Source organism: Schistocerca nitens, chromosome 2 (genome assembly GCF_023898315.1).
Source record: "Schistocerca nitens isolate TAMUIC-IGC-003100 chromosome 2, iqSchNite1.1, whole genome shotgun sequence".
Classification (NCBI taxonomy): domain Eukaryota; kingdom Metazoa; phylum Arthropoda; class Insecta; order Orthoptera; family Acrididae; genus Schistocerca; species Schistocerca nitens.
This window is the reverse complement of record NC_064615.1, coordinates 340,158,660-340,185,356: the sequence shown is the minus strand read 5'-3', so window position 1 is coordinate 340,185,356 and position 26,697 is coordinate 340,158,660. Positions and strand designations below refer to the sequence as shown.

General features: G+C 40.8%; 1 protein-coding gene across 1 annotated transcript in view; it reads right to left on the bottom strand.

Moving 5' to 3' along the window:
* LOC126236135 (zinc finger protein 345-like) overlaps positions 1-26,697 on the bottom strand; it is a 195,355-nt gene that overhangs the window by 25,793 nt on the left and 142,865 nt on the right. The window contains exon 7 of the mRNA XM_049945216.1: positions 13,222-13,446. Within this exon, the coding sequence (XP_049801173.1) occupies positions 13,222-13,446 (225 nt within the window). The remainder of the gene's footprint in view (positions 1-13,221; positions 13,447-26,697) is intronic.

Here is a 26,697-nt window from a genome sequence, read left to right as displayed (position 1 = left end):
TCAAGTGCGAGGGCTTCAGTAAACATTTTCAGCCTATCTCACCTGAATTGGTACGTTCTGTTCTACTATGTATGTATGTTATGTCGTGAGATTAACTCTAAGTGGTTTGTGTATGAGATACGACTACTGCTTGTTACAACAATTACCTCCTCCATTTGCCAATGCCATGAGCAGGAGAGGAACCTCCAGCCTCGTCTCCCCAAGGGGCACTTCTTATCTACAAAATGCATTTGTGATTGTGAAGCTGACTCTTGTTATAGTACATATGTATTTTTATGTACAATGTTATTAAGTTCAAACAATGGAAAATCCAGGATGGAATGTAACAATATCGTGAAAAGGAAAGCTGCTACTCAACATATAGCAGACATGAGGAGTTGCACATAGGCACAACAAAAAGACTGTCACAAATACAGCTTTCAGCCATTAAGGCCTTCGTGAACAATACATGAAACACACACACACACACACACACACACACACAACCAAATGCAACTCACACACATGACTGCAGTTTCATACAACTGAAACCACAATGCCAGCAGCAGCAGCACCAGTGCATGATGGGAGTGGCAACTGGGTGGGGGTAAGGAGGAGGCTGGGGCAGGAAGGGGGAGGGATAGTATGGTGGGGATGGTGGACAGTGAATTACTGCAGGTTAGACGGAGGGCAGGGAAGTGGTGGGGAGAAGTGGGGGGGGGGGGGGGAGGGGCGGAAAAGGAGAGAAGTAATGTGATGATGGAATGATGGCTGTGTAGTGCTGGAATGGGAACAGGGAAGAGCCTGAATGGGTGAGAACAGTCACGAACAAAGGTTGAGGCCAGGAGGGTTACGGGAACATAGAATGTATCGCAGGAGAAGTTCCCACTTGCGCAACTCAGAAAAAGTGGTGTTGTTGGGAAGGATCCATATGGCACAGGCTGTGAAGCAGTCATTAAAATAAAGGATGTCATGTTTGGTAGTGTGTTCAGCAACAGGGTGGTCCAATTTTTCCTCGGCCACAGTTTGTCGGTGGCCATTCATGTGGACAGACAGATTATTAGTTGTCATGCCCGCATAGAATGCAGCACAGTGGGTGCAGCTTAGCATGTAGACCACATGACTGGTTTTACAGGTAGCTCTGCCTTTGATGGGATAGGTCATGTTAGTGACCGGACTGGAGTAGGTGGTGGTGGTGGTGGTGGTGGTGGTGGTGCTGGGAGGATGTATGGGACAGGTCTTGCATCTAGCTCAGAAGGCAGAAGGATTCGGCCAGCTGTTAGATACTTCCACCTACCAACATTGCCACAGTGACCCCATTCCAGAAATCCAGCAGAATCTCCAGTCACTCCTCAAATCCTTAGGTTCATCCCAGAGCCTGCCCCCAGAGTCCATCTCTCTGCTCACCCCTACCACTCCCTGTACTCCTACCTTCTACATGCTTCCTAAAGTCCGTAAACCTAACCACCCAGGATGCCTATTGTGGCCAGTTACTGCAAACCCACTGACAGAATCTCTGCTCTCATAGACTAACACCTTCAACCTATTACCCTGAACCTACCCTCGCATAAAAAAGGACACCAACCATTTCCACCACCGACTCTCCACAGTTCCTGCCCGTTTACCACATGGTGCCCTGCTTGTCACTATTGATAAGACATACCATTACACTAACATTCCTAATGCCAAGGGCTTTGCAGCTATTGAAAAACTACCTTTCCCCATGCCCGACGGATTCCAAACCAACAACCTCTTTCCTAGTCGCCCTGACCACTTCTCCTTTGAAGGCATTACCATTAAACAAATCCAGGATGGCACCATCCTATGCCAAACCATTCATGAGCCACCTAAAGGATTCCTTCCTAAAACCCAGAATCCTAAACCACTCACCTGGTTCATATTCACTGATGACATCTTTGCGATCTAGACAAAGGTGAGGACACCCTATCCACATTCCTCCAGAACCTCAACAACTTCTCCCCCATTTGCTTCACCTGGTCCTACTCAACCCAACAAGCCACCTTTCTAGATGTTGACCTCCATCTCAAAGATGGCTACATTACTACCTCAGTCCATATCAAACCTACTAACCACCAGCAATACTTCCACTTTGACAGCTGCCACCAGATCCACACCAAGAAGTCCCTTCCGTACAGCCTATCCACCAGTGGTAATCGCATCTGCAGTGACAACTGGTCCCTGACGAAATATACTGAGGGTCTCACTGAAGCCTTCACTGACCATAATTATCCTCCCAACCCTGTACAAAAACAAATCTCCCGTGCCTTATCTTTTCAGTCTCCCATCACCTCCCAAAGTCCCACAGTCCGGCCACAGAGGAGCATTCCCTTCATAACTAAGTACCACCCAGGACTGAAGCAACTTGATTACATTCTCCGCCTGGGTTTCGACTACCTCTCATCGTGCTCTGAAATGAGAAATGTCCTGCCCACTATTCTTCCCACCCCTCCCACAGTGGTATTCCGTCATCCACTGAACCTACACAATATACTTGTCCATCCATACACAACCCCTGCTCCCAGCCCCTTACCTCATGTCTCATAACCCTGTAATAGACCTAGATGCAAGACCTGTCCCATAAATCCTCTCACCACCACCTACTCCAGTCAAGTCACTAACATCACCTATCCCATAAAAGGCAGGGCTACCTGTGAAACCAGTCATGTGAGCTACAAGCTAAGCTGCAACCACTGTGCCACATTCTACGTAAGCATGACAACCAACAAGCTGTATGTCCGCGTGAATGGCCACTGACAAACTGTGGCCAAGAAACAAGTGGACCACCCTGTTGCTGAACATGCTGCCAAACATGACATCCTTCATTTTAATGACTGCTTCACAGCCTGTGCCATATGAATCCTTCCCAACAACACCAGCTTTTCTGAATTGCGGAGGTGGGAACTTTCCCTGCAATACATCCTACGTTCCCGTAACCCTCCTGGCCTCAACCTCTGTTAGTGACAGTCCCCACCCATCCTGCCCTTTCCCTGTTCCCATTCCAGCACTACACAGCCATCATTCCACCATCACATTACTTCTCTCCTTTTCTGCTACCCCTCCCCCCACCACTCCTCTGCCCACCGTCTAACCTGCAGCACTTCACTGTCCATCACCCCCACAATACTATCCCTCCCCCTCCCCACCCCAGCCTCCTCCTAACCCCTACCCAGCACCACTCTCATCATGCACTGGTGCTGCTGCTCGCAGTGTGGTTTCAGTTGCCTGAGACTACAGTTGTGTGTGTGTGTGTGTGTGTGTGTGTGTGTGTGTGTGTGTGTGTGTGGTTATTGTTGACGAAGGCTTTAATGGCCGAAAGCTTTATTTGTGACACTCTTTTGTTGTGCCTATCTGCGACTCAGAATCTCCAATATATGGCGAGTACCAACTTTCCTTTTCACAATATTATGTTTAACAGTTTGCATCTTATACAGTTTACATATTACACAATTGTACATTTGAAAATAATGATCCAAAGAACTAAAAAATCACTCACTTTACTTTTTACAAACAGGAAAATTCTTTATTTTATTTTACTAACTTATTTCCAGATTCCATGCATATATTACTTGTAGTATTGACAAGTATTCACAATATAGAGGAGATCTTGAGTCGGGAATGGCCACAATGAAAGGACTGTCAAACAAGTAAGCTTTTGGCCAAAAAGCCTTCATGCAAACTAAACACCACACACACACACACACACACACACACACACACACACACACACACACACACACACCTCTCTCGTCACCATGACCAGAGACTGTGGTCACCTGCGTCATATGCATTTGCGCAAGTGTGGATATGTTGACTAACTCGGAGGAAAGCTTTTTCTGAAACATGCTTACTCGTTTGAGTCTTTTTGTTGAGCCTGTCTGTGACTCAACATCTCTGCTATATGGTGATTAGCAATCTATCCTTTTCATAATACTGTCATTATTCCAGCCTGGATTTTCCACTGTTTGATTTTACTTGTAATATTGTTGCAGTTGTGTGACACGGTATATGTACCTGTATCCAGTGATACTAGTGTGTCATGTTGTCATCTGCATCTGTATATTTATCTGTTTCCATATCAGCATTGCAATCTATAATGTCCCATGTATCACACTGCGGCATAGGTGTGTGCTTGTTCGCGATCTTGCTACTCGTGAGTCTTGCGTACCACTCTTGATATTTCTTCAGTGACACAGTTAAGCATGTTTCATTCATCTGGGTTTCTTAAAGCTTGTCCTATGTCTCTGATTACTGTCATCAGTCTTGCAATGTTACATGTTTGGGGGACCCATGTTCACCGCATTCACGTGCATCATTTTAGCTAAGGCCAAACCACAGGGTAAAGGCCAGGGCCCATCAGGAAGTGTAGCTTACCATGATTTGGGTCAATGTGTCTGTGCCTCAATCATTCCTGGATAATTGTGAAGAAGGAGAACACCCAATGGCCCTTGTCAGATGTTTCCCATTCTTTGTGCCATGTCTCTACCTTCTAAGGATTTAATTGGCATTTTTCTGTAACATGCTCCCCTGTTATCTCATGTAACTTGTTCAGTCTTTCCCTTTTGAGACAGTATGCTGCTGCTCCGAGTCTTAATAGTTGTGTCAAAGGGTACATTGCAAGTACAACGTATAGGGCTTCCACAGATGTGGTGCCAAATGCACCTGACATTCTGAGTAATACACCTCCTTGCCCATACCTCACAATGGTTTTGTGGGTTGCGAAGTTGATGTGCCCAGCCACTTAATGCGAAGCACAAAATAGCTCAAAGAGGGCTGTATTATACATTCATAGCACCTGCAATAGCAATCTGCAATGAGCTGAGTGTAGTGCGGCAAGTTTGTGCATTAGTCTTGTGGCTTCTTCAATCATAAGTCACATGTGCTCATTGAATGTCAACTGTTCACTGAAGTGTATTCCTAGTTACCTTGTTATTTTTCTCTGTATGCCAGGGCTGTTCAGTCTAATGTTTGGGTTTCTCTGCAGTGCCTCTTTGATCAGTAAGTATACTACATTGTTTGCCGCAATCGTAAGCTTGTTATGGCTGCACCAGTTACATATTTTTACAAGGAGTTGTTCAGGCTTGCTTTGAAGTTGTGCTCTCGAGTTTACTGTTATTACTCTAGAAAGTTGCCAGCATAGGCAACTATACCCTTAACCCTATCATCTTCATCTAGATTGTTTAGGAGAGGTTCTACGGCATTACCCAAGAAAATTCAATGAGAGTATTTCACATAGTTTTAATCGGCAAATGGGTAGGATTACAAAGTTTCACACAATTCAGACTTCACAGTAGTATAAGCCATAAACATAACTTTCCTGTTTTGTGTCAAAACTGGCAGTGAGGAAGAAAACAAAAACAGCAAATATTGCATATACATTTTTTGTTTAAAATTATATATAAGGAGAAGGAATACATATGGGAGAAACAGTTGGTCTACAGCTACCATTGTTAACCACTTAATGCCTGCATATGTTTCTTCATGGAAGAAACAGAATCAAAAATTGTGTTGCTCTAGAAGTATCCAAAACATTCATGATATGGCAGCACATGTCAGAAGCATTGGTAGCTTTGTGTAGAACCTGCACCTATCTGCACAGGTAATTGAGAACAGTTAACTTCACACTTATCAGAGTCACACTGGTATGATACGAATTCACAACACCTGTTGTTATGATGTTAAGATTGACTGCCAGAAACAAAATGAAACCATACATTTTCACATTTATTTATGCAGTCAGTTTCAACAGAAAGTGTATGTCCATCAAGACTTTTCGAGGTTTTTGTTAACAACTTTCCCCTATGATATACTATATACATTTATATACTGAAAATGTACGGCATATGTCCAACAAAATGTTTATTATAAGATTGTTTAAAAATCTGAAGTAAATGAATCAAGAATGTTTCAAAATTTTTGCTCACAACATTTCCATATGCCCGCCTGAACATTTATTAGAGCTTTGTGTAAAAATTTGAAGTAAACCGTTCAAGAATTTTGTGAAATTTTTGGAAACAATGTCAAACATCTACTGTCTTTCTATAGCGGCACAGATTTTAAATATGTATTTTTATATCACATATATTACAAAAATATGTAGCCTGTGTCTGTCTGAATGTTTATTAGAGTATCTTGCAATAATATCATGCAAGCCAGTCAAGAACTTTTCAAGTTTTTTGCTGACAACGATTTCCATTCACACACACACACACACAAATTTAAAAAAATAAAAAAATGTGCAGCCTACATCCATTTGAATGTTTATTAGAGTATTTTTTTAAAAAATATGAAGTAAATCACTTACGAACTTCTTGAAATTTTTGGTAACAATATTAAATAATGTCTTGTCTTTAAATAGCAGTATGTATTTATACTAAATATTATCACTTCTTTTAAGCAGGATGTTATTAAATACCTGCTGTTCACGGCCACAGACAGTTGTGTCTCAGTCTGGTTAAATGGAAAAGAAAGAAAAGAGAAAGCATGTTTCTGATATGTATGGGAATCGGATATATGTCCTGATCTGCCCCCCCCCTCCTCTTTGTACATCTCCTACTCCTCCCTCTCTATCTGTCCATCACGTCCCCCCCCCCTGCCTCCATCTCTTCCTGCTCCCTCTCTCTGTCCATCACCTCCTCCTTCCTCCCTACGCTCAGCTTCTCCTTCCCTCTTGAAAACAATTCAAATGCGTGTCCGGCCATCCGTGATTTCCCTAAAATGCTCCAGGCAATTACCAGTTCCTTTGAAAGGCCATGGCAGAGTTCCTTCACCATCCTTGACACAATCCGAGTTTGTGCTTCATCTGCTTCGTCTCTAATGACCTCAGTGTTGAAGGGACGTTAAACACAATCTTTCTTCCTTCCTTCCTTCCTTCCCTCTCTCCATTTCCTCCTGCCCCTCTCTCTGTCCATCTCCCCCTTTCTGCTTTCTATGTCTATTTCTTCCCACTCCTCAGTCCATCCTCTCTTACCCCCACTCTCTGACCTTGAGCCTTGTCTACTGTTATTGCAAGTAAAGATTCTGTGGTAGTATTTCAATCATAATCCAATAAGCCATAAATAAAACTTTCCTGTTTGCTAATAATGTTTCACTATTATATACGAGGTGTGCGAAAAAAGTAAAGGGGCTTATTTTTATCTACTAAAGGTTTTACTTTTTTTTTCCAAAACAACTATACTATCCCCTTAAAAGCAGTTCCCTTCAGCAGCTATACATCAGGAGAGTCGTCGTCCCCAGTCTTGATAGCAGTGCTGAAAGACTTCAACCTCCTGAGCCTGTCAAGGACATCTTTGTAAATCAATTGGCTGATGGTTTGTCCTGGAGTAACAAATTCTTTGTGCACAATACCCCTACTGCCAAAAAAGCAAATCAGCATTGTTTTGATTTACTCATTCATGCTTTTTTCGGTCAAGGAGATGTCTCAGTGTGCCTCTTCCCACTTTGCCATTTTCCTCAGGACCAGATTAAAAAATCCAGGATTAATCACTTGTGATCACACGACAACCATTCGTGGTAATTGACAATCCTCTACAAAGACGAATGCACTTGTTTCTTCGATTGTCCTTTCACTCAGTTGTGAGGTTTTTTGGCACCTTTTTGGCACAAACCTTTTGCTTTTGCAAAACTTTGGTCAAAATTTGAAGAATTGTGAAAACATTTAACAGGTCACCCATCATCCTTATTGTTAAATGTCGGTCCAATCTCACAAGAGCACACACACATTCAATGTTCATCTTCAATGTGTTCTTGGCCTTCCCAAAGAATTTTTTCCCATAAGCCTCTTTCAACTTTTCAAAGGCAACACACGGATTCCTCATGTTTAGTACTAAACTTCACAGCATAATGTTGCTCTAAATTCTGCTGTTCCTTTTTTGTACTACACAACAAACCATCTTCGTAACACACAGCAAAAAAACAACTTCAGTGATGGAGCTCTCAAAAATTGTGTGATGGCTGTACAGAGCTGAAACTCAGACTGAGCGTCTGGAAGGTATGAACACACAAGTCTACACAAGTAGAAAAACACAGCATTGCAAGACACTCACAGTTTTACCAGTATGACATATATGTAACATATATAGCCTATTTTGGTAATAATGTTTCCCCTTTATGTATTTTTTTTATATATTTTGTATATTAAAATTGGTAAATAAAAACATGTAGGTAATTGAATGCAATGTTGTGTCAAAATTTTGAAGTAGCCAGTGAAGACTGATTGGAGACTTAAGGTTTTCAACATTTTTATTTATAAAGTTGTAAATGTTCTTTTGATCAAAATCTCAAATCTTTGAAGGTTTGTCACCGATTCCTTTGAAATTTTAACACAACATTACATTTGAATATGTCCGTGATTTTATACATCTACCAGAGCACCATATGGTATATAAATTATATATATTACATGTTTATTTATTATATATAAGTTATATACCATATGGCACTCTAGTAGGTATATAAAAATGGGCATATTTGAAAGCAACGTGTGTCAAAATTTCAAAGGAATCAGTGGAGAACTCTCATAGATTTAAGAGTTTGAACAAACGAACATAAGATTTTTGTTAACAACGTATCCCCTTTATTAAACACACACACACACACACACACACACACACACACACACACACACACACACCAGCACTTCAGTAGGTATATTAAAACCCACACACACTGGACTCGCATTCGGGAGGACGACGGTTCAATCCCGCGTCCGGCCATCCTGATTTAGGTTTTCCGTGATTTCCCTAAATCACTCCAGGCAAATGCCGGGATGGTTCCTCTGAAAGGGCACGGCCGACTTCCTTCCCAATCCTTCCCTAATCGATGAGACCGATGACCACGCTGTCTGGTCTCCTTCCCCAAACCAACCAACCAACCAACCAAAACCCACACATATTCAAATGCAACATTGTGTCAAATTTTTAAAGCAATTAGTGGAGAACTTTCGGAGATTTTCAATTTCTTACATGCGAACATTTACAGTTTTATTTGTATAAGATTCATCAGTTCTACCAAAAACATACACTCTCCTAGCTTTCCTGATGAAGCTTTTACCTTTGGTGACAAATGTCACTGCAACAGCACAATGGTTCCTAATCCTTGTTTATTTGATGACATAAATCAATAACTAGACTCTGCACCCATCTTCCAGGGTGTAGTGGCAGGTACTTTGGGTACCTGTATCAGTAACCCCTCTTCCTTCCTGTTTGATTTACAAATGATGCAGCAAAAGAATGGCTGCTGGGTCACTGTATAAGTTTAAATTTCTCTATTTTATTATCACAGTCATTTTGCAATATATTTGTGGGAAGAAGTAACATGTCGCCCAACTCTTCTTAAAATGAGCATTTCCAGATTTCAACATGAAATTTGTCTGTGATGTAGAAAGCTTTTCCAGAAGCAACAGCCATTAGATTTGAATGAGCATTTCTGTGACATTCTTAACTTGGTAACTGAACCCTTGACAAAACATGTTTGAATGTTCTCTATTAATCCTAGCTGGTACCGGTAAAAAACTGGATCTTTTTCTAGCAATGAGGTCTACGTATTTCTGTCACAGTCTCTATCATGATTTTTTATTTGTTTCTCTCCTGGTCTGAAATGGCATCCACTGTGTTCAAAACTTTTTCAACACGCATATTTATGCAACACTATACTTCGGATATAGGAAATGTGTTCTACTCATTCTTACTACTTTTAGCTACACGCTGAATATACTCACTTGAATGAACTTTACCTACTCTTCATAATTTCATTTACAACTAACACAATCATGAACATATATACGAAAACAAAAATTGAATATAATAGAGGGAAACATTCCACGCGGGAAAAATATATCTAAAAACAAAGATGATGTGACTTACCAAACGAAAGTGCTGGCAGCTCGATAGACACACAAACAAACACAAACATACACACAAAATTCAAGCTTTCGCAACCAAACAGTTGCTTCATCAGGAAAGAGGGAAGGAGAGGGAAAGACGAAAGGATGTGGGTTTTAAGGGAGAGGGTAAGGAGTCATTCCAATCCCGGGAGCGGAAAGACTTACCTTAGGGGGAAAAAAGGACAGGTATACACCCGCGCGCGCGCACACACACACACATATCCATCCGCACATACACAGACACAAGCAGACATTTGTAAAGGCAAAGAGTTTCAAATGGGGACAAATGATGCAAATGGGAACAATATGTAGGGCTAGTTGTATAAGAGGCGATCAAAAAGTTTCCGTCTGAGGGTGTTGCTGCAGCATGTATGCAATGTCTTTGCCTTTACAAATGTCTGCTTGTGTCTGTGTATGTGCGGATGGATATGTGTGTGTGTGTGTGTGTGTGTGTGTGTGTGTGTGTGTGTGTGTGTGTGTGGGCGCGCGCGCGCGCACGAGTGTATACCTGTCCTTTTTCCCCCTAATGTAAGTCTTTCCGCTCCCGGGATTGGAATGACTCCTTACCCTCTCCCTTAAAACCCACATCCTTTCGTCTTTCCCTCTCCTTCCCTCTTTCCTGATGAAGCAACCGTGGGTTGCGAAAGCTTGAATTTTGTGTGAATGTTTGTGTTTGTTTGTGTGTCTATCGACCTGCCAGCACTTTCGTTTGGTAAGTCACATCATCTTTGTTTTTAGATATAAAACAAAAATTGAGTCAGAGAAAAGTAATCATCACAATCTGTACAATATATACAAAATTCAGTTACCTCCTATCATGTGAAGCAAATGTGCAAATCTCCCTTACAAAGTATTTATACAGTCTCAAAATATGTCATCATCCAATGATGGAGTTTCTTGTGTTTTAAGGAGATCAACCACCCAAAAATTTACATTTCAATTATTTGCCAGCAGTCTGGCACAGTACACAAAGTTAATTAGTGTGACATCAGACATCCATATCTACATATACAACCAACTCTGCAAACCACTGTTCTGTGCTTTTTTCCTCGTTTCATTCAAGTGTGTAGTACAGGAAGTATGACTGTTTAAATGTCACTGTGCATGCTGTAATTAATCTATCTTTGTCTTCAGGATCCCTATGGGAACAATATGTAGGGCTGGTTGTATAAGAGGCAATCAAAAAGTTTCCGTCTGAGGGTGTTGCTGCAGCATGTATGCAATGTAGCGTGACTCCGAAACAGGTATATAATCACTGACATGTAGGCTGGGATTATTGTGGCACTTGTGTCTTTTCCGTGCATGCGGTAAATACAGAAATTTGAACTATGGCAACATTATTATAAAATGAATCCAAACAGGACCCAGTGCTGTTATTTGTTTCTTGGCTGCTGAAGGAAAAACCTTGGAAGACATCCATCGGGGAATGAAGAATATGGATGGGGCATCAGTACTAAACTTCTGAAAAAACTGCGACAAGGAATGCTGCTATTTCACGATAATGGACATCCCCATATCACAAATTTTATAATGCAGAAGTTTTGCCAACTCAAATGGGAGACACTTGGACACCTGCCCTATAGTCCTGACCTCTCCCTGTGCGATTACCACACCGTCTGTCTCTTAAAAAAAGCCTTGATGGGTTGAGTGTTCCTGTTGGATGAGGAAGGGTAGCAGGCAGTTATGGGCTTCTTCATGCAGCAGGGCATAGTATTTTACCAAACAGGCATCTTCAACTTCGCATGTCAGTGGTGTGTTTGCCTCAATGTTCATGGCGAGTTTGCTGATTGGCATACCAATTCTGGACTGTACAGCCCCTGAATGGAAACATTTTGATCACCCCTTATAGTATATTCCTGGCACTCATTCAAAGCGCATTCTTGAAACTTTGTAAACAAGTTTTGTCGATGTAGTTTATCTGCCGTTGGGAGTCTGAAAGTTCAGGTCTTTCAAAATCTCCATGACACTCTCCCTCGGGTCATGTGACCAACTGTTGTGCCCTTCTCTGCACATGTTCAATCTTCCCCATTTGGTATGGGTCCCACACACGTGGGCAATATTTAGAATGGGTTGACAAGTTATTTACAAGCAATCTCCCTTTGTAAACTGATTGAAATTTCCTAGTATTCTACCAATTAACTGAAATTTGCTACCTGCTTTACCCACTAATGAGCTGAGGTGATTGTCCCATTTCATGTCCCTACAGAGTGTTACATACATGTATTTGTATGAATTGACAGATTCCAACTGTGACTTTGGGACATTACAGTCATAGGATACTACTTTTTTTTCTTTTTGTGAAGAGCACACCTTTACATGTGTGCACATTTTAATCAAGTTGCCAATCTTTGCACCATTTTGCAATTTTATCAGGATCTGACAGAATATTTGTGCAGTTTCTTTCAGATTTTATTTTATCATAGACAATGGAATCACCCGTGAAAAGTCTAAAGTTACTGTTTATATTATCCTCAAGGGAATCAACATACAATATGAACAGCAAGTGACCCAACACACTTCCCTGGGGCACACTCGAAATTACTTCTACATCCGTCAGTGACTCTGCATACAAGACAACTTGCTGCGTGGTCACTACCAAAAAATCCTCAATCCAATCACAAATTTTGTTTGACAGCCCATATGATCGTAATTTTCATAATACATATAGGTGCTTTTCGGAAATAAAGAAATACTGCATCTACCTGACTGCATCAATATAAGGCTTTCAGTCAGTATGTCATGTGAGACAAGTGCATGTTGGGTTTCACATGACTGAAGCTTTTGAAATCAATGCTGGCTGACATGGAGAAAGTCATTCTGTTCAAGATACTTTATTATGTTTGAGCTCAAAATATGTCCAAAGATCCTACAACAGCCCCCTCCCCCCACCACCTTCTCAAGGGATCTACGATAGGTTATAGTTAACAGAGGTGTAATTCATCAGCAAACTGGGCATAGAATCTGATAGGCAGTTTATCAGTCCCATAATATAAATAAAGAAATATGATAATGTTAGTTTGATGAGTTAGGCATGGTGAAAAGAAGTTAATTTTTTTCCCTTGACTATGTAATTTTCCTAAAAGACAAAAGCAATCTGAATTTTGTCAAGAAGTACTTGCATATTACTTTTCTCATCATTACAATATATACTCATAACATAAGTCTAATTAAGGGCCTGATTCTTAAGGTAATGACTGGTAAGTGAGCAGAATTTATATTATTTACGAAGTACTCATTTAAGATACAACATCGCAATACATATTTCACTCTTGAGATTTTGTGATAATAACAAAAGTGACACTAGCACTAATGAAATCATGTGACATAAATACTGCCTTCACCTGTGCAGCCTTGAGTACAGTTCTATCACAGATGTCACAACGATGGCCCTTCCGAAGAGTAGGATTGTGTAGGCGGAGATGGCGGTCCAAGGCACCTGGGCGAGAGAATACCTTCTGGCACACAGCACATGTCACACAGGGAGCACCATCTCCCACTGAACGGCAAGAAAGGTAATGGGCAAGGAATGAGGCTGCTGGCCAGCTGTCATGGCACACATCACATACCTATAAACAGCAAAACAAATCATGTAATTATGTTCTTAAATACATTTGTGTGTGTGTGTGTGTGTGTGTGTGTGTGTGTGTGTGTGTGTGCTGTCCTTTTCTGTATTGTTCCTTCAGTATACCAAGCACTGGGTCACTGTACATGTAGTCATTTATAAGCTGTTTTCCTTCTGCTATTGCCTTCGGTTTTCTTCTGAGATAACCTTTTGATATAACACGTGGCAGGATTTTAATATTTTTAAATCTTTGTCAACTTTAGTTGGATTGTGGTTGCGGGCTACTAAGTGATCGGCAAATGTATTGTGCGAACTATAGACACACACAAGGGTCATTCGGAAAGTGAAGAAGATTTTGTTTCGATATGTGGTCGCATCCCCCCCACAATCACCGCCCATTGACCACTGACCTTGATACTCATCCACTTCAGTTTGGCAACAGCTATGATCCAATACGGTTGCTTACTTCATAGCTGTGTGACTTTAAAATGTGTGACCAAATTGATGATCCTGCAACGTGTGAGACACACAGTGTTATCCGCATTTTAAATGCGCAAAATATCCAACCCATTGAAATTTATAGACACGGAACTGAGGTTTACAGTAATGTGATGAACGAAGTGCCAGTTTGGTATTGGAGTATCATGTTCAATGGCGGCCAGAAGAATGTTCATCATGAAGATTGCTCCAGTCGGCTCTCAGTGGTGACTGATGGACTCAAAGCAAGGACTGAAACAAAAATCCAAGGAGATAGGCATTTCATAAACGCAGCAGTCTACTGTCAGACACTTCAATGACTTCACCGCACCATTAAAAACAAACAGTGCAGAATGTTAACCAATGGAGTAATCCTCCTTCATGATAATGCACATCTGCATGCACTGGAAATGACACAAAACTTGCTTCAGCAGTTTTAGTCAGAAATGTTTCAACATCTGCCATATAGTCTGAACTTGGCCCCAAATGATTATCACTTATCCCCAAATTAAAGATTTCTTTGAGTGAACAATGCTACAAAGTGATGAATTACAGAAGCTGTTAATCACTGGTTCAACAACTTGGAGGCAACAGTATATGCAGAAAGCATAGAAAAACTGGTAAAACGGTACAACAAGTGCCTAAATTTGATCAGTGACTGTGCATGTAAAACACAGTTTCATTTAATTATATCAAATAAAAACTGCTGTAGAAAAAAGCGTTCTTTACTTTCTGAATGACTTGAATAGACTCTGTCCACATATTTTATGGTTACATTTCTCTATCATGTGAGTGTTATAACTTTTTCTTATTATTATCGAGTTGAGCCTCTATGGACTGCGTGCTAACAACCACTTTCATTTTAGTGTCTAGGTCTTGTTCTTATTCCCACTTTGACTTCCTGCCAGTATCTTCTGAGCCCACCAAGAAGTGCTAGTTTATGCTCTTTGGATAATGGTCCTCTCCGTTTTTAGGACATTGATGCCATTCTAAAACCTTGGTAGTTGGTCACCAATCTTCTAAATTTGTTCCTGTCAGGAATTTCTCTCTCTGAGACACCAGTCCGCCTAAGATCTTTACCACATTCTTCAAACCATCTTGGCATTGTTTTCTTAGATTGGATGAAACTCCATATTCTTTTTGTTAGTCGGTCACCGTCCATCCTCCTGAAATGAATGTAAAATAACAATCGTCTCTTCTTAATGGATGTTGTGATGGGTTGTTTCTTGCTTTACAAGTCCTCATTTGCTCTCATTCGCCATTGTCCATCAACCCATCTATTACCTAGGATTTTCCTTAATATCCTATGCTCTCGCTTTTCCAGCTGCTCAGCTTGACCTTGACTACCCATGGTCAAAGGTTCACATGCATATAAGTCCTCAGTGTTTACAACTGTATTATAATGTCAGAACTTGGCCCCTATACTCATAGACTTTTTGTTATAGGTATTCTTTGTCAGTTGGTATGCTTGGCCTAACTTCCTCATCCTGACATTAATTGCTTCTTCTTCTAATCCATTCTCCTGGATGACTTCATCGAGATAGCTGAAATTCATACTCATCCAATTTTTCCCAGATTGGTGATCATCCATTCAGGTCCATCACAGATGTTTGTCATATATTTTGTCTTTTGAATAGAGATCTGGAATCCAACATTTTCCACAATTTCTGACAGCCTATTGATCTTGTTGACTGCTGACTCTATGTTGTTAGCAAAAATGGCCAGGTCATCTGCAAAGGTCAAGCAGTCAATGTACACCCCTTTGTTCTTAGGACCAAGTCTGAACCACTCTTCATTTGTTTCTTCTTGGGCAAACAACTTTATCCACTCCTGAATGACCTTTTCCAAGACGCAGTTGAAAAGGAGTGGGGATAGTCCATCTCCTTGTCTTACGCCTGTTCTGATTGTAAAGGGTTCTGATATCTCACCCATAAATTTTGTTTTTGTCACTGTGTTAGTGAGAGTTTGTTTGATCAGCTTTCTTGATGTATCATCTACCCCAAACTCTTCCAAAATATTCATTAATGCCTGTCGGTTGATGGAGTCATATGCCTTCTGAAAATCAACAAACACGACCACATAGTTATTTCCTCCAGTTTTTGTACCTGATGGTGTTCTTCAGGTTAAAGATCTGTTCTGGGCAAGAACGGCCCTTTCAGAAACCAGCTTGATATTCCCCAATCAGTTGGTCAAGATGACCTTCAATTCTGTTCTGTATCACTTTGGAGAGAATCTTATAAGGAACAGATACTAATGAGATGCCCCTATAGTTATTGACATTCTTTTTATCGACTTTTCTGTGCAGAGGATGGATTAAAGCTGACTGCCATTCAATTGGTATCATCCCAGTTCTCCAGATCTCCTCAAAAAGTTGACTAGTACATCTAGAGTTTCATTATTTGCCGCCAGCTTCAGTAGTTCTGCCACATTGAATCTTCTCCAGTGCCTTATTATTTTTAAGGTAGTTGTTGATCTCTCTGATCTCCTCTTTACTAGGTGGAGATGAGTTGGGTAGTTTGTGGATCGGGGCAGATACAGGGAATCTTTCTTTCGGTTCATCACAATTAAGTAGGTTTTCAAAATAATGAGACATGATCATGCAGTTTTCTTTGTTGGTCAGGCCGAGCTTTCCATTTTCATCTCTAAAACAAAGCCTAGGGGCTTGGTATCGTTTCAAATTCAATTTGAATGTCTGATAGAAGTCTACGCCATTGTTTTTCCGGAAATCCTGATCAATCTGTTCAAACTGCTGTTTCTCATACAATCACTTAACCCTTCATAGAACTCTGGTTGCATATTTTTGAACTCCACGGAATACATCAAAATCTTCAGGTCTCCATGTCGAGTTCCACTTTTTCCACCCATTTGTTCTTTGGGCCACCACCTCATCACAAACCTCATTCCACCAGCTATTCTTTCTCTTTTTAGCTGCCAGGATTGCAGGATTAGCTGCTTGTTGGTTCTTAAAGGCAATGTCCATCCATTTATGGGATTCAAATTTCATTTGCTGGTGGTATTGTTCCAATATGTTTTGATTGATTTTGATCTTCACAATGTCAAAACGGCCTTGCTGTGCTGGTACTGCGAACGACTGAAAGCAAGGGAAAACTACAGCCGTAATTTTTCCCGAGGACATGCAGCTTTACTGTATGATTAAATGATGATGGCGTTCTCTTGGGTAAAATATTCCGGAGGTAAAATAGTCCCCCATTCGGATCTCCGGGCGGGCACTACTCAGGAGGACGTCGTTATCAGGAGAAAGAAAACTGGCGTTCTACGGATCGGAGCGTGGAATGTCAGATCCCTTAATCGGGTAGGTAGGTTAGAAAATTTAAAAAGGGAAATGGATAGGTTAAAGTTAGATATAGTGGGAATTAATGAAGTTCGGTGGCAGGAGGAACAAGACTTTTGGTCAGGTGATTACAGGGTTATAAATACAAAATCAAATAGGGGTAATGCAGGAGTAGGTTTAATAATGAATAGAAAAATAGGAGTGTGGGTTAGCTACTACAAACAGCATAGTGAACGCATTATTGTGGCCAAGATAGACACAAAGCCTATGCCTACTACAGTAGTACAAGTTTAAATGCCAACTAGCTCTGCAGATGATGAAGAAATAGATGAAATGTATGACGAGATAAAAGAAATTATTCAGGTAGTGAAGGGAGACGAAAATTTAATAGTCATGGGTGACTGGAATTCGTCAGTAGGAAAAGGGAGAGAAGGAAACATAGTAGGTGAATATGGATTGGGGGGAAGGAATGAGAGAGGAAGCCGCCTTGTAGAATTTTGCACAGAGCATAACTTAATCATAGCTAACACTTGGTTCAAGAATCATAAAAGAAGGTTGTATACCTGGAAGAATCCTGGAGATACTAGAAGGTATCAGATAGATTATACACTCCTGGAAATTGAAATAAGAACACCGTGAATTCATTGTCCCAGGAAGGGGAAACTTTATTGACACATTCCTGGGGTCAGATACATCACATGATCACACTGACAGAACCACAGGCACATAGACACAGGCAACAGAGCATGCACAATGTCGGCACTAGTACAGTGTATATCCACCTTTCGCAGCAATGCAGGCTGCTATTCTCCCATGGAGACGATCGTAGAGATGCTGGATGTAGTCCTGTGGAACGGCTTGCCATGCCATTTCCACCTGGCACCTCAGTTGGACCAGCGTTCGTGCTGGACGTGCAGACCACGTGAGACGACGCTTCATCCAGTCCCACACATGCTCAATGGGGGACAGATCCGGAGATCTTGCTGGCCAGGGTAGTTGACTTACACCTTCTAGAGCACGTTGGGTGGCACGGGATACATGCGGACGTGCATTGTCCTGTTGGAACAGCAAGTTCCCTTGCCGGTCTAGGAATGGTAGAACGATGGGTTCGATGACAGTTTGGATGTACCGTGCACTATTCAGTGTCCCCTCGACGATCACCAGTGGTGTACGGCCAGTGTAGGAGATCGCTCCCCACACCATGATGCCGGGTGTTGGCCCTGTGTGCCTCGGTCGTATGCAGTCCTGATTCTGGTGCTCACCTGCACGGCGCCAAACACGCATACGACCATCATTGGCACCAAGGCAGAAGTGACTCTCATCGCTGAAGACGACACGTCTCCATTCGTCCCTCCATTCACGCCTGTCGCGACACCACTGGAGGCGGGCTGCACGATGTTGGGGCGTGAGCGGAAGACGGCCTAACGGTGTGCTGGACCGTAGCCCAGCTTCATGGAGACTGTTGCGAATGGTCCTCGCCAATACCCCAGGAGCAACAGTGTCCCTAATTTGCTGGGAAGTGGCGGTGCGGTCCCCTACGGCACTGCATAGGATCCTACGGTCTTGGCGTGCATCCGTGCGTCGCTGCGGTCCGGTCCCAGGTCGACGGGCACGTGCACCTTCCTCCGACCACTGGCGACAACATCGATGTACTGTGGAGACCTCACGCCCCACGTGTTGAACAATTCGGCGGTACGTCCACCCGGCCTCCCGCATGCCCACTATACGCCCTCGCTCAAAGTCCGTCAACTGCACATACGGTTCACGTCCACGCTGTCGCGGCATGCTACCAGTGTTAAAGACTGCGATGGAGCTCCGTATGCCATGGCAAACTGGCTGACACTGACGGCGGCGGTGCACAAATGCTGCGCAGCTAGCGCCATTTGACGGCCAACACCGCGGTTCCTGGTGTGTCCGCTGTGCCGTGCGTGTGATCATTGCTTCTACAGCCCTCTCGCAGTGTCCGGAGCAAGAATGGTGGGTCTGACACACCAGTGTCAATGTGTTCTTTTTTCCATTTCCAGGAGTGTATAATGGTAAGACAGAGATTTAGGAACCAGGTTTTAAATTGTAAGACATTTCCTGGGGCAGATGTGGATTCTGACCACAATCTATTGGTTATGAACTGCAGATTGAAACTGAAGAAACTGCAAAAATGTGGCAATTTAAGGAGATGGGACCTGGATAAACTGAAAGAACCAGAGGTTGTACAGAGTTTCAGGGAGAGCATAAGGGAACAATTGACAGGAATGGGGGAAAGAAATACAGTAGAAGAAGAATGGGTACCTCTGAGGGATGAAGTAGTGAAGGCAGCAGATGATAAAGTAGGTAAAAAGACGAGGGCTAATAGAAATCCTTGGGTAACAGAAAAAATATTGAATTTAATCGATGAAAGGAGAAAATATAAAAATGCAGTAAATGAAGCAGGCAAAAAGGAATACAAACATCTCAAAAATGATATCAACAGGAAGTGCAAAATGGCTAAGCAGGGATGGCTAGAGGACAAATGTAAGGATGTAGAGGCTTGTCTCACTAGGGGTAAGATAGATACTGCCTACAGGAAAATTAAAGAGACCTTTGTAGAGAAGAGAACCACTTGTATGAATATCAAGAGCTCACATGGAAACCCAGTTCTAAGCAAAGAAGAGAAGGCAGAAAGGTGGAAGGAGTATATAGAGGGTTTATACAAGGGTGATGTACTTGAGGACAATATTATGGAAATGGAAGAGGATGTAGATGAAGGTGAAATGGGAGATAAGATACTGCGTGAAGAGTTTGACAGAGCACTGAAAGACCTGAGTCGAAACAAGGCCCCGGGAGTAGACAACATTCCATTAGAACTACTGATGGCATCGGGAGAGCCAGTCATGACAAAACTCTACCATCTGGTGAGCAAGATGTATGAGACAGGTGAAATACCCTCAGACTTCAAGAAGAATATAATAATTCCAATCCCAAAGAAAGCAGGTGTTGACAGATGTGAAAATTACCGAACTGTCAGTTTAATAAGTCACAGCTGCAAAATACTAACGCGAATTCTTTACAGACGAATGGAAACACTGATAGAAGCCGACCTCGGGGAAGATCAGTTTGGATTCCGTAGAAATGATGGAACACGTGAGGCAATACTGACCTTACGACTTATCTTAGAAGAAAGATTAAGAAAAGGCAAACCTACGTTTCTAGCATTTGTAGACTTAGAGAAAGCTTTTGACAATGTTAACTGGAATACTCTCTTTCAAATTCTGAAGGTAGCAGGGGTAAAATACAGGGAGCGAAAGGCTATTTACAATTTGTACAGAAACCAGATGGCAGTTATAAGAGTCGAGGGGCATGAAAGGGAAGCAGTCGTTGGGAAAGCAGTGAGACAGGGTTGTAGCCTCTCCCCGATGTTATTCAATCTGTACATTGAGCAAGCAGTAAAGGAAACAAAAGAAAAATTCGGAGTAGGTATTAAAATTCATGGAGAAGAAGTAAAAACTTTGAGGTTCGCTGATGACATTGTAATTCTGTCAGAGACAGCAAAGGACTTGGAAGAGCAGTTGAATGGAATGTGTAGCGTCTTGAAAGGAGGATATAAGATGAACATCAACAAAAGCAAAACGAGGATAATGGAATGTAGTCAAATTAAATCGGGTAATGCTGAGGGGATTAGATTAGGAAATGAGACACTTAAAGTAGTAAAGGAGTTTTGCTATTTAGGGAGTAAAATAACCGATGATGGTCGAAGTAGAGAGGATATAAAATGTAGACTGGCAATGGCAAGGAAAGCGTTTCTCAAGAAGAGAAATTTGTTAACATCGAGTATAGATTTAAGTGTCAGGAAGTCGTTTCTGAAAGTATTTGTATGGAGTGTAGCCATGTATGGAAGTGAAACATGGACGGTAAATAGTTTGGACAAGAAGAGAATAGAAGCTTTCGAAATGTGGTGCTACAGAAGAATGCTGAAGATCAGATGGGTAGATCACATAACTAATGAGGAAGTATTGAATAGGATTGGGGACAAGAGATGTTTGTGGCACAACTTGACCAGAAGAAGGGATCGGTTGGTAGGACATGTTCTGAGGCATCAAGGGATCACCAATTTAGTATTGGAAGGCATCGTGGAGGGTAAAAATCGTAGAGGGAGACCAAGAGATCAATACACTAAGCAGATTCAGAAGGATGTAGGTTGCAGTAGGTACTGGGAGATGAAGAAGCTTGCACAGGATAGAGTAGCATGGCGAGCTGCATCAAACCAGTCTCAGGACTGAAGACCACAACAACAGCAACAATGTCGTATTTATGAATTTTATTTCCAGTTTACACGGCGTTACTGAGAGAGATGAAATTCATTTTGATCTTGAAGAGGTTTATTTCCAGTTTTCATGGCCTTACTGAGAGGGATGAAGGTAATTTTGATCTTGGAAAGGTAGTGTTATAACTATTTTCTAGTACTATTTATTTTATTGTGTATTGTTCCAGTGTGTACTTCTGTTTGTTTATAGGTGTTGTGTTTAATCTGTGAATCATTAATCTGAAGTTTGCTTGTTAGTCAACAAGTTTTTCGTTTGCATGTGGATAGTAGTGCCTGTGCATTTTCTGTACACTGTGATATCCTGTGCATTGTTTATCTTTTGTATGATGAGGTCTACAAAATTTGATTTATTTTTTATCTTTTGCATGATGAGGTCTACAAAATTTGATTTATTTTCTGTTTCTCTACTTCAATGAGTTTTTGGGAGTAACACATTTATTTTCTCACATAGATGTTTTGTGCATTTGTGTGTATGGTTCATCAATCAGGTATATTATGTCATTGGCATAACCCAAACACTACAAAGGTATATATTGGTACTTGATAAACTAAAAGTAAGCAAACAAAGATCAAATGAAGTGGGAGATCGAGCAGAAAAACAGGTGAACATCAACATGGACCAAGCGCACATCAGGAACACAAACAAATGTGTTCTGTGAAGTTAGTCATTTTAATTTGAAAGTGTTGTTCAATAACAACATACAATGTGTTTCGTGCTTACTGATATGAGAGATGGCCCTGCAGATGAATTCAAGAACTACGAAAAAACTGTGAGCAGTCACAATATATTGTTATGAAATATTTTTGTGCAGCAAAATTATGTTAAAAGATAAAGTGATTAGCAAGCTCGCCGATAAACTTCCGAAAAATTCCATTTATTACAGATGCAAGCTGTATGATAGTGCAAAGAAATTCGACACAACCTATCACACTATAGAATAATGTCAAGATCACAATAGATACAAAATATTTTAGACCTAATTTTCATTGCAATAATTATTACATTAAATAAGTAATATTTTTCTAGACCTGAACAAAATGTGACCCACAGATGATGGTACATATGTGCCGAAACATATTTGGACAATAGAAATATTAGTTGTTTGCATAACAGGTGGCATCAGATTCTCATAAATAAATAATTATGTTTACAATTTAAGTGTTTTGTTTCACCAACATAAATTACACTTCAACACCCAATTGCATTATTAATAGCGCATATGTTCGAGCAGCTGTTTGAAATTGTAAACAGGATGCATAGTGTGAAAATGACATTCGAGCAGTGTCTCCATTTACTTCAACTGTTTCTAGCAGTAAGCCATTTGGGCAGCAGCTCAAATCTAATCAAACTGATGGTTGCTAATCAGCAACCATCAGAAATAGTCTGACATTTCCCTCAAGCTGCTCCAAAATGTCACTCTCATGCATGCTAGTAGCTACTGTTTCAGCTGAGTATTCCACTTACATATTGCAGCTCATTCAATTCATATTTTGTATAACTTTCTTCAGTGAAAGTAATTCTAAGATTTTTACATTTGTCTTCAGATTTCCTTTTCTGTAAAATTAGGGAGTTCTTCCTTAGTGTTTATTTTATGCAACAACTATGAATGAGGTTCAAAAGTGTAACAAGAAGGGGATAATCAAACAATGCAAAATCCAGAGTGGAATGTAACAATACCAGAGAAGGAAAGTTGCTACTCACCATGTAGCAGAGATGCTGAGTTGTGATAGGCACAACAAAAAGATTCACACAATTAAAGCTTTCGGCCATTAAGGCCTTTGTCAGCAGTAGATACACATGTGGTTTCAGGCAACTTTCCTTCTCTGGTATTGTTACAAGAAGGGGAAGTTTATAGAAAAGTTACTTAAGCTACAAGGGAAAAACAATCACAGCAAGTACACATTTTATATCTAAATCAAAGATGATGTTACTTACCAAACGAAAGCGCTGGCAGGTCGATAGACACACAAACAAACACAAACATACACATAAAATTCAAGCTTTCGCAACCAACGGTTGCTTCATCAGGAAAGAGGGAAGGAGAGGGAAAGACGAATGGATGTGGGTTTTAAGGGAGAGGGTAAGGAGTCATTCCAATCCCGGGAGCAGAAAGACTTACCTTAGGGGGAAAAAGGATAGGTATACACACGCACACACACACACACACACACACACACACACACACACACACACACACACACACACACACATATCCATCCGCACATACACAGACACAAGCAGACATTTTCTGTGTATGTGTATGTGCGTGTATGTGTTTTCTGTGTATGTGCGGATGGATATGTGTGTGTGTGTGTGTGTGTGTGTGTGTGTGTGCGAGTGTATACCTGTCCTTTTTTCCCCTTAAGGTAAGTCTTTCTGCTCCCGGGATTGGAATGACTCCTTACCCTCTCCCTTAAAACCCACATCCTTTCGTCTTTCCCTCTTTCCTGATGAAGCAACCGTTCGTTGTGAAAGCTTGAATTTTGTGTGTATGTTTGTGTGACTATAGACCTGTCAGCGCTTTCGTTTGGTAAGTCCCATCATCTTTGTTTTTAGATATATTTTTCCCACGTGGAATGTTTCCCTCTATTATATAAGTACACATTTTCATAGATTTAAAATACGTAATACAGCACAACTAATCATAATATATTACGCTCAAAAAGTTAGTCATGCACACATGAATTGTTAACCCTTTATAGATGGCACAACAATCAAGTCACATGCTCAACCATGCACATACTGCCTCAAGTGCACATAAGCAAGTAACAATCAGTGAGATAAGTTTCAAGCAGACACTGCACATAACATGGATATAAAAGACCATACAGAGTGGCAATTGTGTTTGATGACATCCTTGGCCACTGAAGACCAAATGAAGCATTTTGTCGTGAATATGTGGAATATCAAGGTTCAACTGAAGGTGGGTCTGTGATATTTTGAGGGGAGATGACCATTAACATGAACCAGCTGTATAATCAAACATTCTGAATGCTATCAAACATTCTGAATGCTCAGACATTGCCTTTCAGTCAACATCTGCATGATGAGTATGCTATTGATACCCATAGTTCTCAAGACAACAACAGCAGGGTTTACTGAGCTGAAATAATGTGTGATCAGTTTTCCGAATACTCCTCCATCCCAGCTCATGTTGACTGGCTGCTAAATAACTTCACTTGAAATCAGTGGGATATGTTGAAAAAGCGAGTAAAATGCTGACATCAGCATCCCTGGAATTTGGTGGAACCGCACAATTAAATTCTCAGCGAGTGACTTAAACCTGATGTGATGTACCTGCTCAATCTTGTGGACTCACCTCCTAAGCGATTCCACATGTCTGTAAAGTCCGGGGACAGAATTACATAATGATTAAAATGTTTTCCCTAGGGGTGACTAATTTTTTGTCCAGTAAGCTTACATAGGCAACAGGTATTACGAGATTTTACTGCCTATAAGCACTGTAACAAATCAAAGTAATATTTTCTTCGCTTAGTAAATATCTAAAACAACATGATTTTATTTCTTACACTCAATTAACTGTAAAGGAGTATGTGTTTGTTTCAGTTCCTAATATAGTGGCCATACAGTCCTACAGCAAGTAATTTACCTGCTTTTCATTGTTTTGCTTGTGTTGTTACAGAAAGGGAGAATGTTAAATTGAGCATTTTTTGCACACACTCTGTAATGAGAATTCTCCACAGATTAAGTGTAGTGCAATGCACTTATGCATCTGTCAAATGGCTCACTACTGTATCTTATAGTGAGACACTAACAATTCATTGTTTTAAGTTTAGGCTGAAACTGCACATTGTTACAGGTTTCTATTAAGATGGGTAACAATGCTAACTGCTACATTGTGTAAATAGGTGCAGCGATAGCACCTATGAAGTATTAGTCTTAATTAATGTCCAAATTTAAATTTTATTGGCTATAGCTGTTCACTTATGAAAACCACTTCTTCATAATCACTAGTATTAAATGCAGGTATGGAATTAGCTTTTGAACTGGAAAATGAAAGATGGATACTGTTGTTAATCAGAGCCCAAACAGATATATTAATTGTTCCAGAAAGAGTTTGTAAAATTTTCTCTCAGTTCAGTTCATTGACATGTAGGGGAGGAAAAACTTGAGCCGTTTATACTTCCGGTCTCACTGAATTGGTTGAAACAAAACTCACATAAAATGAAATTCATTACTCCTGGTTACCCACACTTTGCTTACAAGGCACAAATGGTGTAATTCAAAGTAGCAGCTTTACCAGGTCAGATTTTGCTGGCAAACCATAAATTATATTAAGTGGTGCAGTGATATCTAACTGCTAATGCAGCAAACATATTAAGTTTCTATAATGACAATGACATCAAAACTGGTGAATCATGAAGTATAAAGTTTAGTTAAGTAAAACACAGCTTTGGAAGTAATATAGTTTCATTTGATAATGTATTTGCAGCTGTGGATATTGACAACCATCAGCTATGTAACTGAATGCTGACAATGAACATTTGAGATGGATCATGACTTGAATCCAGATATCCCACTTATTGTGAGTGGTCACCTTATCATTAGGTTATCCGAGCACAACTCACGGCCAGGCCCAGACTTCCATATGCCATCAACCATGTGTCTACAACCTGCACTTGTACATTCGTTATGTTTATTCCCATATAGGGAAGAAATTTTGGTTGGAGTCTCAGTGTAGCACAAATTTTCGTTGTTGTAATTCTATTTTAAAGCTGATGGCTGTTCACATTCACAACTATGAACACATTTCATTTATATAATAAAAAGTGGGACAACTTCTTGTCTACACATTTGGTCTGAATACGTCATGTATTAACAAATCAAGATGGCATGTTAACTCCCCCAAAGTGCAAACTGTTGTAGAGGTGAAAGAACACTAAAAAGTGAACAAGCCAATCAAGAAATCTGGACCGAATGTTCCCTTACAAGTGTAAAACTATAAGCTACACAAAAGGTCATGCCAAGCTATAACCAACAAAGGAAAAGAAAATACTACACACATACAACAATGGACAGGAGGTAAATTGTGACATCTAAAAAAATGCAAAATGGTTTGGTCTCAAAGATTTCAACAATTTTCTCCAAAAAAGAACATTGTGTACACAAAGACAGAAGCAATGATTACTGAAAAGTGGTGGATGAGGTATCATACATAAATGGTAGT